The sequence below is a fragment of the Amia ocellicauda genome, chromosome 1, assembly GCF_036373705.1.
Source record: "Amia ocellicauda isolate fAmiCal2 chromosome 1, fAmiCal2.hap1, whole genome shotgun sequence".
Classification (NCBI taxonomy): domain Eukaryota; kingdom Metazoa; phylum Chordata; class Actinopteri; order Amiiformes; family Amiidae; genus Amia; species Amia ocellicauda.
This window is the reverse complement of record NC_089850.1, coordinates 46,214,448-46,231,547: the sequence shown is the minus strand read 5'-3', so window position 1 is coordinate 46,231,547 and position 17,100 is coordinate 46,214,448. Positions and strand designations below refer to the sequence as shown.

The following is a 17,100-nucleotide window of genomic DNA, read 5'->3' as shown; positions in this document are numbered from 1 at the left end:
ACCCCACAGCGTCCCGCAGTCAGTAAATTGACACATTCATACATACAGACATAATAAATCTTCCAAAACATGCATAGTACTCAAAAAGCAAATGTTTGCGATTCTACACAAGAGTTGAGATGGTTGAGGACTTAAGTTTTTACAATTTGTAACTTGACTGCCATCTAGTGGCCTAGGTGTGCCATCCTCCTAAACAGAGCTGATGCCACAAGAATGAGAGGCAGAGGGATGTCATTTATTATTATTTCCTCAGGAAAATCCATCCATACAGACCTCATAACTACAGCATTAATACAGGAATGACACAGTGCCAAGACAATTAGGAGTTGGAAGTCACCCTTTTATAATAACATTAGTCTGCTGCCAAATTGGAGAGATTTAATGGTGTGTGTTCACCAGACACTACTGGGTCTGACACACTGGTACTTACCACAGAGACCCCATAGTGGACATGCGCCAAGGCTACGATGGTGGTCCAGACGTACAAGATGAGCGTTTCACTGTTCTGCACCAGTCCTGAGCTCACCAGCCCCACCACCAGAGCCATGGGCAGCAGGAGCCAGTTGAGCGGCTGGCAGCGCGTGTTACTCATTTGACACACTATCAGCTTACACTGCAGAGACGGGGAGAGAGGGAACATCAGACACATTCAATTGACCGTCTGTAACCTATGCTGGGGCCAGAGCAGTAATGCACATAAATCATCATAATCCTCATAATCATTTCAAAATCTGCAATCGCAGCGCCGCTCTGTCAGGCTACTTGTGAAGCCCACCTCTCCTGCCAAAAGGAAAGACAGTTTCTCAACAACCTGCTCAATGAAGTGCAGGATGATCCATTCATGGCTTTATTATCAGCTCAACACTCAATAGCTGAGGCTGTCGAACCCACAAAAGGATCCCAGGCACCCAAGGAGACTCCTGGGAGCTGCTGGGACACGCCTTGTGACTCACCGTGATGTTGGCGAAGGCCGTTCCCACCATGAAGTAGAAGACGCGTGGCTGCAACTGGATGATGTCTGAAGGCGAGAGGCAGACCCACAGGGTGGACAGGACAAACAGCAGCACCGGAGACAGGAAGGGCAGGAAGGACTCGTACAGAGAGCTGTGCTTCAGAGTGCCGCTGCGGTACCCCCTGCGGAGACAGGCGCGGTGAGGGGGCGGAGGAGCTTCCATTTCCCCTGTGCTGCCTCGCTTGGCGGGAAAATGACTGATCAGAATGCCTTTACGATTAACTTTTAAAAGGCATGATCATTTAATCTAATCCATTCCACAGTGTAAGTATTTCACCATCAATTTTTAAGCAGGAATCCTTTCATAGGGAGTTCAAGTATAGACTGAACATAATATTCAAAGTTCCCTAAAATGTCTGTGATAAAATAACCATTGCTTTCTTATATCTAATAAATGTACACAGGTATCAGATTTGGCAACCTCTCCCTTGTTCTACCCCAGAATAGCAAGAACACTTCAAATGAAGTGCTTTGTAGAAGCTACTTACTTCAAGACATTGTACAAGCTCATTGGGAGAGTTACCAGAAACGCACATCCTAACAGAGGAAACAAACAACAACAACTAAGTATATGTTTTGTTACATCAGGAAAGTGATCTTTACAGCCCTGTGTAGAACAAGCAAAGATAAGGAATTAATTGTGCGTGATAAGTTCCCTGGCAAATAAAGAACAAATAAATAACAGAGTGATCTACCTGTGCAAACAACTCCTTTGAAAAACAAACAGTTTTATATTCTGTCAAATACAGGGATTATTTCAGATAAATTGAATAAGCTTTATAATCATCCCTAAATGAGAATAGTAGTTGTATATAGTATAATGTATATAGTTGTTAAAATACAGTCCAACAGTAAGTCTCAAAATGTGATTATACGAAATCTAACAGTCCCACACTGTAAGAGAAGATTAAGCCTAATTATGCTGCCAGTCATACAGCTCGTTTCATAGGCTACCCAACCTGAAACACCATTGGACAGTTCAAGACTAATGCTAATGTGTGATGGCAGCCCATAGAGTTCTCTCTCCACCAGCTAGTCCAGTTTCTCACCCAGTATCATGACAGTGAAGAGGTCTCTGTAGTGGAATTTCCAGAACACTGGTGTGTACCAAGCTTCCACCCCGACCACTGATGTCACAATGTACACAATGGAGATGGTCTAAAAAACAAAAACAAAACAGGAAGAGATCATGTCAGTGTAATTATAACCCTTCCTTGTCCTTATAGGTAATTTGCTGTGAACAATTAAGCCCCACAGTTTTAAATTAAGAACCGACTTTTAAAAGGAGAATATACAAGGCAAGCTCTGTTCCCTTCATGCACAGAATGGGACATACGCTGGAACGGGTCTGTCTTCACGGGATGCATTTTTCACTGAAAGCCATCGAAGGCCAGATTAAATGACATCACACTGCTGCAAGTTCTGCCTTTACCACACATTAGTAGTCCTACAAAGCTGTGGAGTGAAGCTGGGTATGAAGGCAGGCTTGAACGAGCACAGGGAAATGCACTCTAATCCCTCCCTGGAGAGACTGCACTTCAAGAAGGGTTTTCTAGCAGACTGGTAGCAAAAATTAATTTATACACCTCTTACAGAGTCTCATTAAGGGGACAATCCAAATCAGTCCATCAAAGTAGCACCTGGTGTTAAACCTTGGAGCCAGACTCTTAACTCTTAAAACTGGGACAACTGGATACTTCACACCAGTGCTGGAAAGGGTCCTTGCTCCCTGATCTCCCAGTCTGTGGAATTCATTGCCAGTCCCAGAGAGCCATGAATTACAAAGCCAGCACCTTGAGGTGACTTGCTCATTAAGAGTTACCAAAAAAATAAATAAACCAACGAATCGAGTGTTCCGTGCTCATTTCTGAAGAGGCCCGAGTCCCTGGGAAGGGCACTGTGAATGGACTTACCACTTGGCTGATGTCATATCCCCAGGGCAGGAACAGCACCCCCGTGTTATATTTCTCCCAGTGCGAGAGGATGAAGGACAGCAGCACCACCCACAGGATGTAGTACAGAGTGGTCACCTCCACGCCCGTCTCCCCTCTCCCGAAAATGGAGTACACGGTCACCACGAAGAACACGCAGGCCCAGCTGTCCAGGCCGTGGTCAAACAGCTCCCCCAGAGGTGTGCTGGAGTTGGTCCTCCGAGCCTGCTTCCCATCCACGCCGTCTGCAAACACACCACACTCTCAGCATGGCCACATGCAGCCAGGAGCCCATTCCCAAGTCATTCAGAGCACTCTGGGTAACAGTATCCCAAAAAACTCTCCATGCAGACACCCACTTTCTCAGAATCAATATTATGTCACTAGGTTTAAGCTCAGACTTTTGAATGCTGAGAAATCAGGTGGGCTGGTATATAACACATGGCAATGCACTGAACTGAACAATGTGGATGTTACTGGGTAATTTAAAACAAATGAAAGGCAACGAGACAATCATAAAGCATAATGAAAATTTTCAAAAAATGTAATAAAAGGGAAAAAGGAATTCAAGAGCAGCTTGCACAAAGGAATGATTGACCAAATTGAAGTGCCTACTGCAGAGGAAAAAAGAAAACCGTCTTTCATGGCAGCCACCCACGTGGTCCTCTCCGTTGCACATGAGCGCACACAGTGCTCGGGAATAAGTGCCTTTCAAGTACTGGAATATTCTGCATACTCTCTGCATGTACATGTTGAAAGTTACACCGCCCCCTCAGTCTAAAGTACATCAAGCCTTACGTTACAATGGGGACTGTTTTACAACACAGCACTCGGCAACCACAGCCCCCCAGTAAGACGTTCACCACTACATTTCCCACCACAAAGACAATAATCTGAAATGCCACAATATGGTTAGTATGCTCTGATAGGGTCTTAAAGTGGCATTAGTCCTCCCATTAGAAGTGGCTGGTCTGCGGCAGCCACAGAGCTGCAGCAAAGTGCTCTCTCTCCTGCCTGCTGTGTGAGGAACTTACATTCAAGGCTGTAGATGGAAGGCCACTTCCATTTCATGCTCTGAAAAACTAGTTTCTACACATCAAAACACTATTACTGCTTCTACTACTCCTACTCTTAATAATCATCATCATCATAATACAATGTTACAGTCAATGTTTAAGATTTAAAGTACTGTACTTACCTAATGTGTAAGCTGTGAAGTTGAACAGGCCCGCCACAATCCACACCCAGCTGGGTACGTGTAGGTGGCCAGGAGCTGGAGGGAGAAAAACGGTTTAAACACGGATTAGATTTTTGTTCACCAAGGTTTTAAATCAAGAGCTCCAGAGGGAGTGCTATTGGCTATGTAATATGAACCATGCTAACCACAACTTTAACCACACAACTCAAAAGGACTATACATTTTAGTCACGCCACAGAATATTAGAGATGCAGGGATCTGAGGATTTCACTGAGGTGCACAGCTGAAATAAATAATTATTGGTGGCGAAACATGGCACTGGAAATCATTCGGCTCTAATTCAGATTTCATTTCTCTGTGTGTGAGTCTCCTCTCCATCTCCGACCCACAGATCAATCCTAGAAATAAAGGACTGTATTGTCAGCACAGACTCACAACACCGTCATGCTGATAATCCCTGTGAACACAATCGCTTTGTGGATTAAAGTGTTGAAAAAGGTTGTGCTTCCATCTGACGCTGAACATTTCCATGACTACAGTTAAACAAAAAACAAAAAGAAAACAAAAACAGTGATAACTCTTAAATCGTTCATTTTCAAGCAGGTGCCTGTGATGACTGAGATCAACCCTATCAATTATTCTATGGAAGGAGTATTGATTATTTTTATCAGACAAATCAATAAAAGTCATGAACCGAACAAAGAGTGTGCCTGTCAACCCACTGTAATAACGCGGTGTCCTTTGCATAATGGGGAAATGTGTATCAATAGGGAGTGTAGGTACAGAAGTTTATTAACCTCAGCACGGGTTCAGCATATTGCCAAACATGCAGGACATTGTGAGCTGCACTCTGACTGGTTCACTCAGTCATGGCATCAGTTTTCACAGCACTTCAAGGTCTCAAGGCAAATTACTGAACTTTGTCCTTAATACCCACATCCTCAAGAATGACGCCAGTTTGCAACCAACAAGGCTCTCAGAATTGCTAGGCAAATACATATATGAAAGCATTCTTTGTTTTTTAATCAGGAGAACTATGGGCTCGAACTCTAACAAATGAATGCTTTTATTTGATTTTAAAGACTGTTTTAATAAATATAATTAACTCATTTTTGAGTAGTGCATGCATTTCTCTGAAGAAAACACGTATAATACACCACACAGAATTCAATTAAAAAAAGATTCAACTACGTTTTTAAGCGGTGTTTAAATTACAAAATTATTAGGAAAACCATGAACCAGCAAATAGTTTTCCTGAGGTGTTAAAATCAGTCTTGCATCAAAAGCTGCACCTTAATAAGGGTGTCTGCTAAGAAATTGAGTAATAATAATAAAGCATAATGCAGATAACCAGGCTCATACAAGTGGCCACGTTGGCTTACCTGAAGCATAGAAGTCAAAGTCATAAAAGGCCAGAAATAAGAAGTTGAAGACTAGGAACATGAAACCTGTGAAGGTGATGAGGTTTGGGGCTAGCCACCTGGGTAAAATCTGTGAAGGATGAGACAAGGAAGAGGGTCAGAACAGCACATGGACATCTCTCGGACCACCCATTTTAAAATCTAGGGATACGGGGCTGAGTGTGGGCAAATGTTTGCAACCCCTATCCAGAAAACACAGTGCACAGCTGTTTGTCCTTTTTTACGATTTACTCTCCTCGCTGACTTAATGATCAATCTGCAGTAATTGCCTGCTCTTATGTTCAGAATTAAGAGCAGCAAATAACGACACAATGGCAGAGAGTAGAATTCCCCCTCCATCTGTCACACAAAACGATGTCTAAGAATTCGGACAATGGACTTTGAACTTACCTTTACTACAGAATTCCAGAAAGGATGCATAACATACACAGACAGCGGGTTGGAATCGACAGCGCTGTACTGGAAGAGATACAAGAGAAGAATCCATAAGTAACTGAAGGACAAATTAGTAAATGTTTAATAAGAATACAATGCAGCCAGAACATTTTTTTTTTTTTTACTGGAAGATTTGTATATGAAATGAGCACGGCTGCTAAGACACCTACACGGTGCAGCCAAGAGGCACCTTCTGAGGCAGACAGTGAGGGGCAACCAATATAGCTTTCTTTGCAAATTGGCGATTTGTAAACCTCACCATGCACCTACAATTCAGTGCGGCCCGCGTCTTTCCACATGTGAAGAATGCTTGTGCTCTTCAAGGTCACCTAGACACCAGTCCAACTGCTTTAGAACAAGGGGAACGGGGAAGTGCCAAAATACTCCATATTCACTCGGCTCTATTCTACCCACTGCACAGCAGGGGTGCAGAAAGGCTAATATCTGCGTGTCAGGGTTAGTCTGAAATACCAGTTATTTGTTATTTTATAGTACAGAACCAGAAACCTGATCTGGGTACATATGCTGCAGTACAATATGTCATCGGCTGTGTCTAAGCCCTTATTGACAGACGCAGAGCCCACATACAGGTGGGCAAGTGGGATTGATGCAATGAAAACTTCCTGACTGTGGAGTGCACCCGAGCAATCCCTGAGCAACCTCTGTGGAGGCAGAGGTTCGTGAAGATCAGATGACAAGATGTATACAAAAATAAAACCAAAGAAAATCACCCCCAACAAATATTATATTATTCAAAGCTTTCACCAGCTTTTAACACTTTATTCTTTGAAAGAATCAAATAAAACATAAAAAATGGGGCTTTGAAAATCCTGCCCACGGTATGACACTTGTTATTAAGAAGATTTTTGGTGCAGTGCAGATCTCATTCTAAACTCTCTCAGGGGGGTAACCAGAACACATCACTCTACAGTACTGTGTGAACGCAATAACTGTTTTAGTATTTCAATACTACCTATTAAACACTGCCTGTGGTTTCAAGTGACATCAGCAGCTGGCTTTTCAGAATCCAGCCCTGTGTGTCAGTTCAGCTATCCTGAAAACTCATTAAGAAAAAATCGTATTCAGTGCCCATGGCAGAGACAACTGTCGAGATGTTGCCTCTCTCAGTGGAAGAGAAGAGACTAGTCTCCGACCAACTCTAACTTGAAAATCACCGCTAAAGGTCAAATTCTATTGTCAGTGCTACAGGGCCTCTACATCCATGAGTCTCACCAGTGCTGGCTGTCATTAACACTTATGGAACATAACTGTGGCCATCTCTGCAACGTGCCTCTGGGTTCTGTTCCAGTTGTTGGTCATTGTGACGCAATGATATAAAGTGGACCTGCTTTTCACTGCATGACATCGCTGATTATGTAACATGGTCTGTGAGTCTACAACACAAGACTGGCACTTCATCAGGTTGTGTAATCTAATTCAACTAGACTTTGTTGCATGGTGTTAAGAGACCGCAATGCCCTTTTGTTTGAACGGATCTGGGAATCTGGGGAACAAAGATAATCCCTAATAATATCCCCCGTACCCCAATTTACGGAAGTACCATAAAGACCGTTTCACACACTAAAGCGAAGTGTGAAACCTCATGACACTCATGCAAAAACATTTTCTTCAAGACTGAATGCAAGTCTTTACAGCTCTTTAGTGCTTAGTGGAAAAACACTTAATACGAGTAAATGGTGGAAGTGCTTACTGCAGCAGGGTTACGATATACAGAAAAGCCTTAATTATCTCTTCATTCAGAGTTATTCACTCAGAGAGGCGATGCATTTGAACAGCGATTTGACAATCTGAGGGAGAGTGAAAATGAGATCACACGGAGGACTCGGACACACACTATATTTGACACAGTTGACACTTAACAACTCGGTCAAATTGAGCACAAGAGCCTCTCTCTCTGCAGCATAATGAGCTCATGCAGAGATTTAATTTATGCTGTGGGTTTAGATTCTCTATATCAAAAAACTGAATCTATTGCCTCTTGGGGAAGTTGACTGAGTTTTTTTTCTTTGTATTTTTTTGCCAGTACATCACAATGTGACCATGATGATGATTGAAAAAAAAAAGTCCTCAGTATCTTATATTGACAGCACATTTCTCAAAAATAATATTTCACAGAAAGGCTAATTTTCCTTATCTCCCAATTGTGCTTTTGGCTGAAAAAAACTGCTGGGACACGAAAATGAAATTATAGCACAAAGAACTACAGTATTCTGTAGTAATAAAAATAAAAGTATTACAGGCTCATGAACTTTCATGTGAAGGCTTTAAGGGACTTATTCAACTGTAGACGGTAAATACATGGAGAAGCAGACTTTCATCTAAGTGCCACAGTTAACTCCTATTGGAAATAAAGTATGGATGAAACTGCTCCTGAGGGTACAGGCTCTTATCTCTGCCGTACCAACCTGCTGCTGTCAGGGCAACAAGAGCAGCAGAGAAATGAGCACGGCTGCTATTTTCACTTAGCATGAGACTCGCAACTGTATTCTATAAATATGCACGAAGAGCAGCCCTATGTTGTTAGAAACAAACCAGTCGGGTGCGTGTTGGAGCAGCGCGTCTTATTGTGACAGTGTGAAAGGCAGCGGTGTACAAGCCATGGCTCAAATGTGAGTAAGATACCTCTAGCCACACTAGAGCTGCCATTTTCCAGCCTCTGTAATCCAAAACAAACAAACCCAAGCATTTGCATACAAACGACATAAAAGCCCCGCCAATGACATTATTACTGTTTGCCCAGAGTTCCTCAGTGCCGTACTGTACAGCCCTTCTCAGTGTGACAGCCGCTGAAATCTGAGAAGATCTCAGAGAGGCCCGACGGGGGGTGCAAAGCGAATGACTGCCGTCAAGGTGACTGAAGAGAGAGGATCGCTTGCTTATAAACCACTTTGTTGAAGTTGTCTTCCAGTTTTTTCTAAATTGAAGTAGCTTAACCACATTTATGTTGCATTGAGTCAATTGGTTTGATCCCCACTGTGAGGTAGACCCCGAGTGCTTGACCCTGTGTTTTCTACTATATTCAGGCCTAGGCAGCTCTTCAGTGGCAATTGTGTTTCCTAGCATTGTGGACACAGGGCAGCTCACTCGGTTTGCACAATCCAGACCACCTTCAATTGGACTTGACTTTCAAGCACATTACCCAGCATATCCGCTGTATCACCAACACAGTAATTAAACCCACTGCAGTGCAGTCACAGCTGAGTGAAGATGGAAGTCCTGGTTTATAATAAAATATACAAATAAAAATCTACCGCCTATGGAGAAATACAACCCACTGTAATTTCCTCTCAGTGCTACAGAGGCCGGACTGGGCTCAAGCACACTGGAATGTCATTGTGCAACACATACACAAAGAGATATACACACACAAATATACACACATACTGCAGAGATTCAGCATCACTGCCACTCAGTCACATGACACCAGCTTGGGTTGGAAGCACACACACACGTGCTCCGCAGCTGCCTTGTCCAGATTCCGCCCCCCCTCAACATGAGACAGGAGTTTCACACTCCCCTACACGAGGCGTTTCTGTGACTGCAATGTGCTTAAGAAGCAGAGCAAGTCTCCCTCAAATCAGCCTGAGACTGGGGCTCTGTGTGGAGGATCTGTACCCACGTGAAACAAATTAATTGTATTGTTGTTCAAATGGCTTATCAATTCTAATCTACAGTTACACGTTTAAGAAATATACTGCCTGTTAAACTTAAATAGAAACCAGACTCATATTGACAGGATAACAGAACTCAAGCAAAACGAGTATTTTCAGGTCTCTTTGGCAGCTTTTCTTTTATTTATTTTAACTATTCAGCAATTTCTGACATACTTCAGAGCTCTATCTTCTTTACAAAATTATGAAGTTACTCTATTCCACCCTGAAGCTGCAGTTAACATTTCCTGTATGGATTTGGAGCACTCCGTGTGAGATCGTTAGGTCAATGTGCTGCACAAATGGGCGGTGGGTAAGGAGTTACACATGTCTGCTAAGCGAAGATCTTAATAACTAGATATTTTCACTGCCTGCCTCCAATTTTCACACCAACAACGTGGTTCAAACTTGCATGTTTCCTGCAGATGACAAGCTTAAGTGACATGCAAATGGCCTGTGCCGAGGCATTGTACATTGGACTGTTTCAAGATAGGGGAAGTAAGGTTGCATTTAAATTCAGCACAGCACACAATAGTCATAACATTCAATGCAACTTTTTTCACATAAGGGATGTTTCAAAGTAGTGCTGTGTGATATACTGGTATCATAGATGTATATCTGTAATGATTATGAAAATTTGAAGGTAAAAGATTTAAGAGGTATTTCTGTTATTCACTATTTCAAGTGACACACATACCAAAAATAAACATAAGTGTCTAAAACTAATCAAATCAAATTAACCATTATGGAACATAATGTATTTTTAATATAGTAGCTTTCGTTTAATCATTAAACAAAAGCCACTATATTAAAAATACATTATGTTCCATAACGTGTTTCATTTCTCCCTGGCTAAAGCAGTAGCAGTAATGAGTGAAAGTGGAGAGGTCAGAGCGGTGAAACCTCACATCGTTACTTATGAGCTGGCCTAAGAAAAGAGCATCTTCACTGGGAGTTTAATTAGATTCAAAACATCAGATATGGAGTACCATCATGTTTAAAGTATGTTTGAAAGATGTTAGCAAAAGCATTCAACACATCAAACTTGAATACATCATGATATATACCCTATATCGCCTGTTTGGCTACATCTAGAATATTGGGATACGTATTTTTTGTGGTACATTGCCCACCCCTATTTTAAGAAGGAAAAAAAAAAAAAAGTGTTCTTTCCGTTTCCATTTGCAAAAACATGTGACCCTCTGTAACAGAGTTAAACAGGAAGCCACACAAGCAACAGAGGGTGCCTAGCCTGGATAATGGATGGGCCATGCTACACACAAAGTCTCAATGTGGAAGCCTGCACCAGAAATCCATATCCACTAATGAGTGCATGACTATTGTGTCACATGTGAGCTCTTCAGGAAAGTGAAAGTGCTTTAAACACACTGGCCTGTCAGTTCAAAGGAAAGATGGGGACACATGTACAGGATGGGATGAATAACTCTGGGGACACAGGGATCCCGAATACGAATTTCAAACCCCATATCTGAGGGCAGAATGTGGAATATAAACTGCAGCTTCAACAGATTACACACCAGTATCATTAAAACTTTAACCACCTATCACACAATGATTCATGTCCTTCTTAGCATGTGATTCTGCAAGGGAAAGTAAGTGTTTGCATTTAGGCGTCTGTGGTTGCTGGTAAAATAGAGACAATTGTGGCCATTTAGCACGTTATAGACCTATTTATTGCTACCCTGTACAAACATGTGCAGTAATTGTACAGGTCCTGCAAGGCCATAATGGATTTGCTTAACATAAAATATCATCTGAATGACTACCCACTATGTATTGGCCTTCACGTGTTTATGGTGTCCCCAGAAATACAAAGATTAATTACGGGAAATTCACGAGGAGCTGCATTCTTTCACCCAAAAGCTGTACATCACTGTGGTTCGCTTCTCCTTCAACATCTCCAGCAGCCACGCCCATTACGGGCTCCACTTCAAGGCTTTATTAGTCTGCCCTGAAAGACTTTGAACTATTATTTTACAGTTGTAGCAACTGCCAACGCTGGAGACAGTCAACTTTCATTCAGCTGCTGACGGACTTTTGATATGTTGACATGGCAATATATTACAATTACTGTCAATAAGCCAATGCTTTAAGACTTTTGCATATGTATCAGATGTTGTAAAAACCTTCAGATTGTGCACCAATAGAGGTTAATATCACAATATATCTGATCAAACATTTTAGCCAATCTATTACATCCTTGTTCAATTAAAATATATAAAGTACAAAACATTTTAACTGATAACTTAAAGTCACCCAAATGAAAACCAGAAGCATATGGTATTTTGAGATAAAATACTACGTGACACTATTCTTAATTTGTAAGTGCAGGCAGAACTATCCCTTGAAGGTTAAATTGTTATTGTGTGTCACACAAGCACTGAATTTGTTTTGACCATTCCCTCATGTTAACAAGAATCCTAAATGTCCCATTCGCAAGGTCACTTGACCACTTGCCCTTGCCCTTCACAGATCTGCTTCCTGTCAGGGTTTTCTTCAGGCTCCATTGATAAAACTACAACAGTACATCACAGAACAGAGGCCGCTAAGCGTGGTCTCCTTTTTTTGGCGATGGTACCGACACATGCTTTTCCACATGGATCCAAAATACCGCTACTGTGCCACAGAGAGTCAGTTCTCAATTCAGCTCATCACATTTGTCATTAATATAATTGTCTGAAAATGCTCTTAAAAATCCAATTTCAAAACTGATGAAGGTACACATTAGCACAGCAGTAAATAAACTATAAACAAAAGGTAAATACGAGGAGACAATTCCACCCTTTAACTTGCGTGGTTGTTAGTATTATATCGCTCATCCAGCCGTTTCCTGAATGGCCTTGTGAATCCAGTCCCACAGCATAGTTAGGTATCCTTCCCCCAACTCATTGAGAGAAGAAGAGTCTTGCATTTCCTGTTCTGAAGACACAAGGTCTTCGCTCCCATGTGCGCTGTGGCCCCAGATCAGCTGTAGAGCTGGAAATGAGCTGCTGCAACTTCCCTTAAGAATTAGCCTATCCTGCCCTCCAAAGACAGACACACTCTATATATGTACTCTCTGTTCCAGGTTGAAGTAGCATGTCTGTGTGTCTGTGTCTATGTGACAAGCCTTGCAATACAGGTATGATCCGTTTGTTCAATTTGGAGCAGCATAAATCACTGTTTCTACTATGTTTTGCAAAGCACACAATCTCATCCATGCCACCTTGGACATGTATGTCTAATGCATGGTTTAAATGTACAGGCTGGTAATGACTTAAGCGGTTGCTCATGAGTGCGGTCTACATCCATGGTTTGCTCAGAATACTCTAACTGTTGTATGGTCACCTTGAAGGCCTTTTCTCTAAATCTAGAATTCATATTAAACTTGTATTTTTTAATTATGTAAAAGACAGGATATACACTTTCTTGCAGTTCTCTAATACACTTCATGGATAAGATGTATAATGCCGTATGGTGCAACAAAAAGACAATTTTCTCTTATTTAGTCAAACACAGGGCAAGTTCTCAGCAAAAGCAGGGATGCACACAGCACTAATTATTTCCGGTTTAAATTTCAAAATTAAGTCCCCTGTTCTCACCCTTATTGAAATGATCGTGTTTATTGCTGCATTTACTCAAAACAAAATGTCACGAAAGCTTTAGAGAAGGCAACGTTTGAAATGAATGGATATTCGTGCCCGCATGCAGTGTGGACGATGCCAGTCTCATTGAACTCGCTGCATCAAGGTCTGTGTACCAGTGCTTTGTGATTTAATATACGTTTTAAACTCGCATTTCTATTGCGTGGGCAGTGAGAAAATACATCAATGTAAATGCTAGCCATTTGCGGAAAAGTGAAAGGCGCCGTTATTGTACGTGGAAGGCAAGTACTGTAACTCCCATTGACAAAGACCCAGAGAGGGAACACCCATGCACTCGGACCCGGCCTCCTCAATCTATCACAGACTGATCAAGAAAAACTCACAAACTGAAGTCCTGCCAGCTGTAGAAAAATAAACCGCTTAAAAAGGAGATCGTGTATTGTGTCATTTATACCAGAGAAGGAGAGCCTGCAGATCTAGGTGGTGAAAACACCCTGCTTCATATATCGCCGGTTAACATCTAGATTACAAAGACTAGGAATACTAGATCGTAAAGTGGTAGCAAGTACCTTCAACCCGTAGATCACATTACTATTAGATGTGCTTAGGCTTTTATTTTAATAATATAAACGTAATCGACAAACAGTACATCACTCAATCAGCCAGCTGCTGCTGTGTGAGATTCAAAGAACGACAGCTATCTCGATCCGATGTGATCAATCAAACCCATGAAATTATACATACATGCGAAAAGTCGCCTTACCTTGTACCTGTCAAAACCAGCTAGTTGTTCCTGAGTAACATACTCGTAAAAAGCCATACTGGCCATAGCTGTGTGTTTTCGACTCTCAGAGTCTATGCTTTTTAAAAAATAAATTGGAAATATGTATTCCGATCAGCTTTCCCAGCTGTCTCTCCCTGCTGCCCCTGTCACGCCGCTCCTCACTCCAGCGCGCAGGCCCCGCCTCTAGCGGTTAACATCCGGGCGGCCGGCTCGGCGAGTCCGCTGTGAAAACAGACGGGCGACATCTAGTGCCCTGGAGGGGAATTACTGCTCGTGATATATATATATATATATATATATATATATATATATATATATATATATATATATCAGGACACTGTATTTTAAAGATAATTTTGTAAAAATCCAAATAACTTTACAGATCTTTATTGTAAAGGGTTTAAACAATGTTTCCCATGCTTGTTCAATGAACCATAAACAATTAATGAACACGCACCTGTGGAACAGTCGTTAAGACACTAACAGCGTACAGACGGAAGGCAATTAAGGTCACAGTTATAAAAACGTAGGACACTAAAGAGACCTTTCTACTGACTCTGAAAAACACCAAAAGAAAGATGCCCAGGGTCCCTGCTCACCTGTGTGAACGTGCCTTAGGCATGCTGCAGGGAGGCATGAGGACTGCAGATGTGGCCAGGGCAATAAATTGCAATGTCCGTACTGTGAGACGCCAGAGACAGCGCTACAGGGAGACAGGAAGGACAGCTGATCGTCCTCGCAGTGGCAGACCACGTGTTACATAACCTGCACAGGATCAGTACATCCGAACATCACACCTGCAGGACAGGTACAGGATGGCAACAACAACTGCCCGAGTTACACCAGGAACACACAATCCCTGCATCAGTGCTCAGACTGTCCGCAATAGGCTGAGAGAGGCTGGACTGAGGGCTCGTAGGCCTGTTGTAAGGCAGGTCCTCACCAGACATCACTGGCAACAACGTCGCCTACAGGCACAAACCCACCTTCGCTGGATGTGATTTCCTGCAAGACAGGAATGTCAGTGTTGTGCCATGGCCAGCGAAGAGCCCGGATCTCAATCCCATTGAGCACGTCTGGGACCTGTTGTATCGGAGGGTGAGGGTTAGGGTCATTCCCCCCAGAAATGTCTTGGTGGAAGAGTGGGGTAACATCTCACAGCAAGAACTGGCAGATCTGGGTCAGTCCATGAGGAGGAGATGCACTGCAGCACTAATGCAGCTGGTGGCCACACAGATACTGACTGTGACTTTTGATTTCGACCCCCCCTTTGTTCAGGGACACATTTCATTTCTGTTAGTCACATGTCTGTGAAACTTGTTCAGTTTATGTCTTAGTTTTTGAGTCTTTTTATGTCCATACAAATATTTACACATGTTAAGTTTACTGAAAATAAAAGCAGTTGAAAGTGAAGATGATGATTCTTTATTAATATATTTATATAACTATTGTACTATTCAGGAATTAAATTAATATTAGTGAGAGAAGATACACCCACAAATCAACATATTTTATTCACTCTCTCTCTCACACACAGCAAATGCCATATGAAAGTCATAGATATACAAATCGCGTCCAGTACAGCTTGTAATGTTTCAAGTTCCTGTCTCGACATATAATTTTTCTCTTTATTATTAGATTCGCTGACCACCCAAAAAGGTATGAACAGAATAATAACATCGAAGAGTATATGTAACATCTTTATTTTAGCCTTTCGCCGCTAAACCGATCAGTTAGTTCAACAACAGGGGTCAAAAACATTGTATTGAAGCTAAAATATAAATAAAACTGCACGTTAACGTTGGTCACAGCACTCTGCAAGATTGGAATTATTCTCAACCAAGATGGCGGACTGAACACTCAGGCAGATGGGCTCCATGTTTTAATATATATTTCTATGGTTAGGACGGACCGAGCCATATCACGTGACAGTCTCGCTACTTCAACGTGATGACGTAGGGAAATGACGTTCCCGTCACAGCGTTCTACACGTCGCTCCTGTGAAGTTGCGTGACGTGGCTGAAACAGCAGGAAGCGACTGTGCGCCGTGAAAGAAACTAGTTTTTCGTACAGATTACTTGTGTGTAAAACCCAATTGCAAGGTTTGTAAAATCGAGCTCGAACTTGGTAAAGGAACAGCTTTGATATTAACAATGATTTTACAGTACGTTGTGTGTTTATGCATGTCTACCATCAAGAGAGTACTGTCGATGGCGGTATTGTCTGGTCTGAGATGTCTCTGCTTTGCTCAGACCTCGGGGTTATAGCGCACTTCACAGCACATGTGTGTGTTTTTATTGCACTGCAGTCGGATGGACAGCATCCCAGATCCGGATAGTGGGTGGGAGTGATGAATTGACAGTGTAACGCCTGTGGCTTATTGAACCTAAATCATGTGTACCCGTTGCATGAAACGTATGTCTTCGCATTATTATTCAGCTCGTTTGTTTTCGGGTTCTTCCCCAGAATGGTGACGGACGTGCAACTGGCCATCTTCGCCAACATGCTGGGGGTCTCGCTGTTCCTCCTGGTGGTCCTTTATCACTATGTGGCCGTCAACAACCCAAAGAAACTGGAGTGAAGAGGAGCCCGGTGTGAAAGGTGGAGTTTAAATTCACGGTGTGCATTTCAGTTATATATGCATGAAGAATGCACGTTTTTATGTGCAAATACTATCTACTTCAGGGTTTCATATAAATCGGTTAGGAATATACTAAACAGTGGTCTCTCTAGTGTAAATCACTGAACATTTCCCAGGCATTAAGCCCAATAATTGAAGTAAATGGTTTGGCTATAATGAAGCACTTTCCAGTAGGTCGTAGGTCTTCTCCATTTAGTGTTATGTAGGTAATGGTTGTTTTATTCACCGACAGGTTGAAGTTGGGGACCATCTCTTGCGGACTGAATTATGACACCGGACCGTTGATTGCTCCTGTAAATGAGTGTGTGGAAAATGTGTTGTGAATAAATAGTTTTTCTTATGGAAATCATAGTTTACTTTCTGATGTGCACATGAGGCAGTGGTTTACAGTCCTGGAGAACT

At 42.2% G+C, this 17,100-nt stretch overlaps 2 protein-coding genes across 3 annotated transcripts in view; one reads left to right on the top strand and one right to left on the bottom strand.

The window, feature by feature from the left end:
* Positions 1–14,224, bottom strand: part of selenoi (selenoprotein I) — a 16,358-nt gene extending 2,134 nt beyond the window's left edge. Inside the window, exons 1-9 of the mRNA XM_066707134.1 lie at positions 14,037–14,224; positions 5,953–6,021; positions 5,524–5,632; positions 4,142–4,216; positions 2,926–3,188; positions 2,062–2,170; positions 1,501–1,549; positions 954–1,134; positions 431–613 (exon numbers count right to left, since the gene is read on the bottom strand). Coding sequence (XP_066563231.1) covers positions 431–613; positions 954–1,134; positions 1,501–1,549; positions 2,062–2,170; positions 2,926–3,188; positions 4,142–4,216; positions 5,524–5,632; positions 5,953–6,021; positions 14,037–14,102 — 1,104 coding nt within the window. The 5' untranslated portion in view covers positions 14,103–14,224. The remainder of the gene's footprint in view (positions 1–430; positions 614–953; positions 1,135–1,500; positions 1,550–2,061; positions 2,171–2,925; positions 3,189–4,141; positions 4,217–5,523; positions 5,633–5,952; positions 6,022–14,036) is intronic.
* Positions 14,225–16,150: 1,926 nt separating this feature from the next.
* ost4 (oligosaccharyltransferase complex subunit 4 (non-catalytic)) lies at positions 16,151–17,044 on the top strand. 2 transcript variants are annotated; one of them, XM_066707122.1, is made up of 3 exons: positions 16,151–16,159; positions 16,524–16,658; positions 16,931–17,044. In XM_066707122.1, exon 2 carries the CDS (start codon positions 16,525–16,527, stop codon positions 16,636–16,638), a length of 114 nt encoding a protein of 37 aa, XP_066563219.1. In that variant the 5' UTR covers positions 16,151–16,159; position 16,524; the 3' UTR covers positions 16,639–16,658; positions 16,931–17,044. The 2 variants fall into 2 exon arrangements, with proteins under 2 accessions (XP_066563219.1, XP_066563211.1); XM_066707114.1 differs by having other exon boundaries at positions 16,524–16,676.
* Positions 17,045–17,100: the final 56 nt, after the last annotated feature.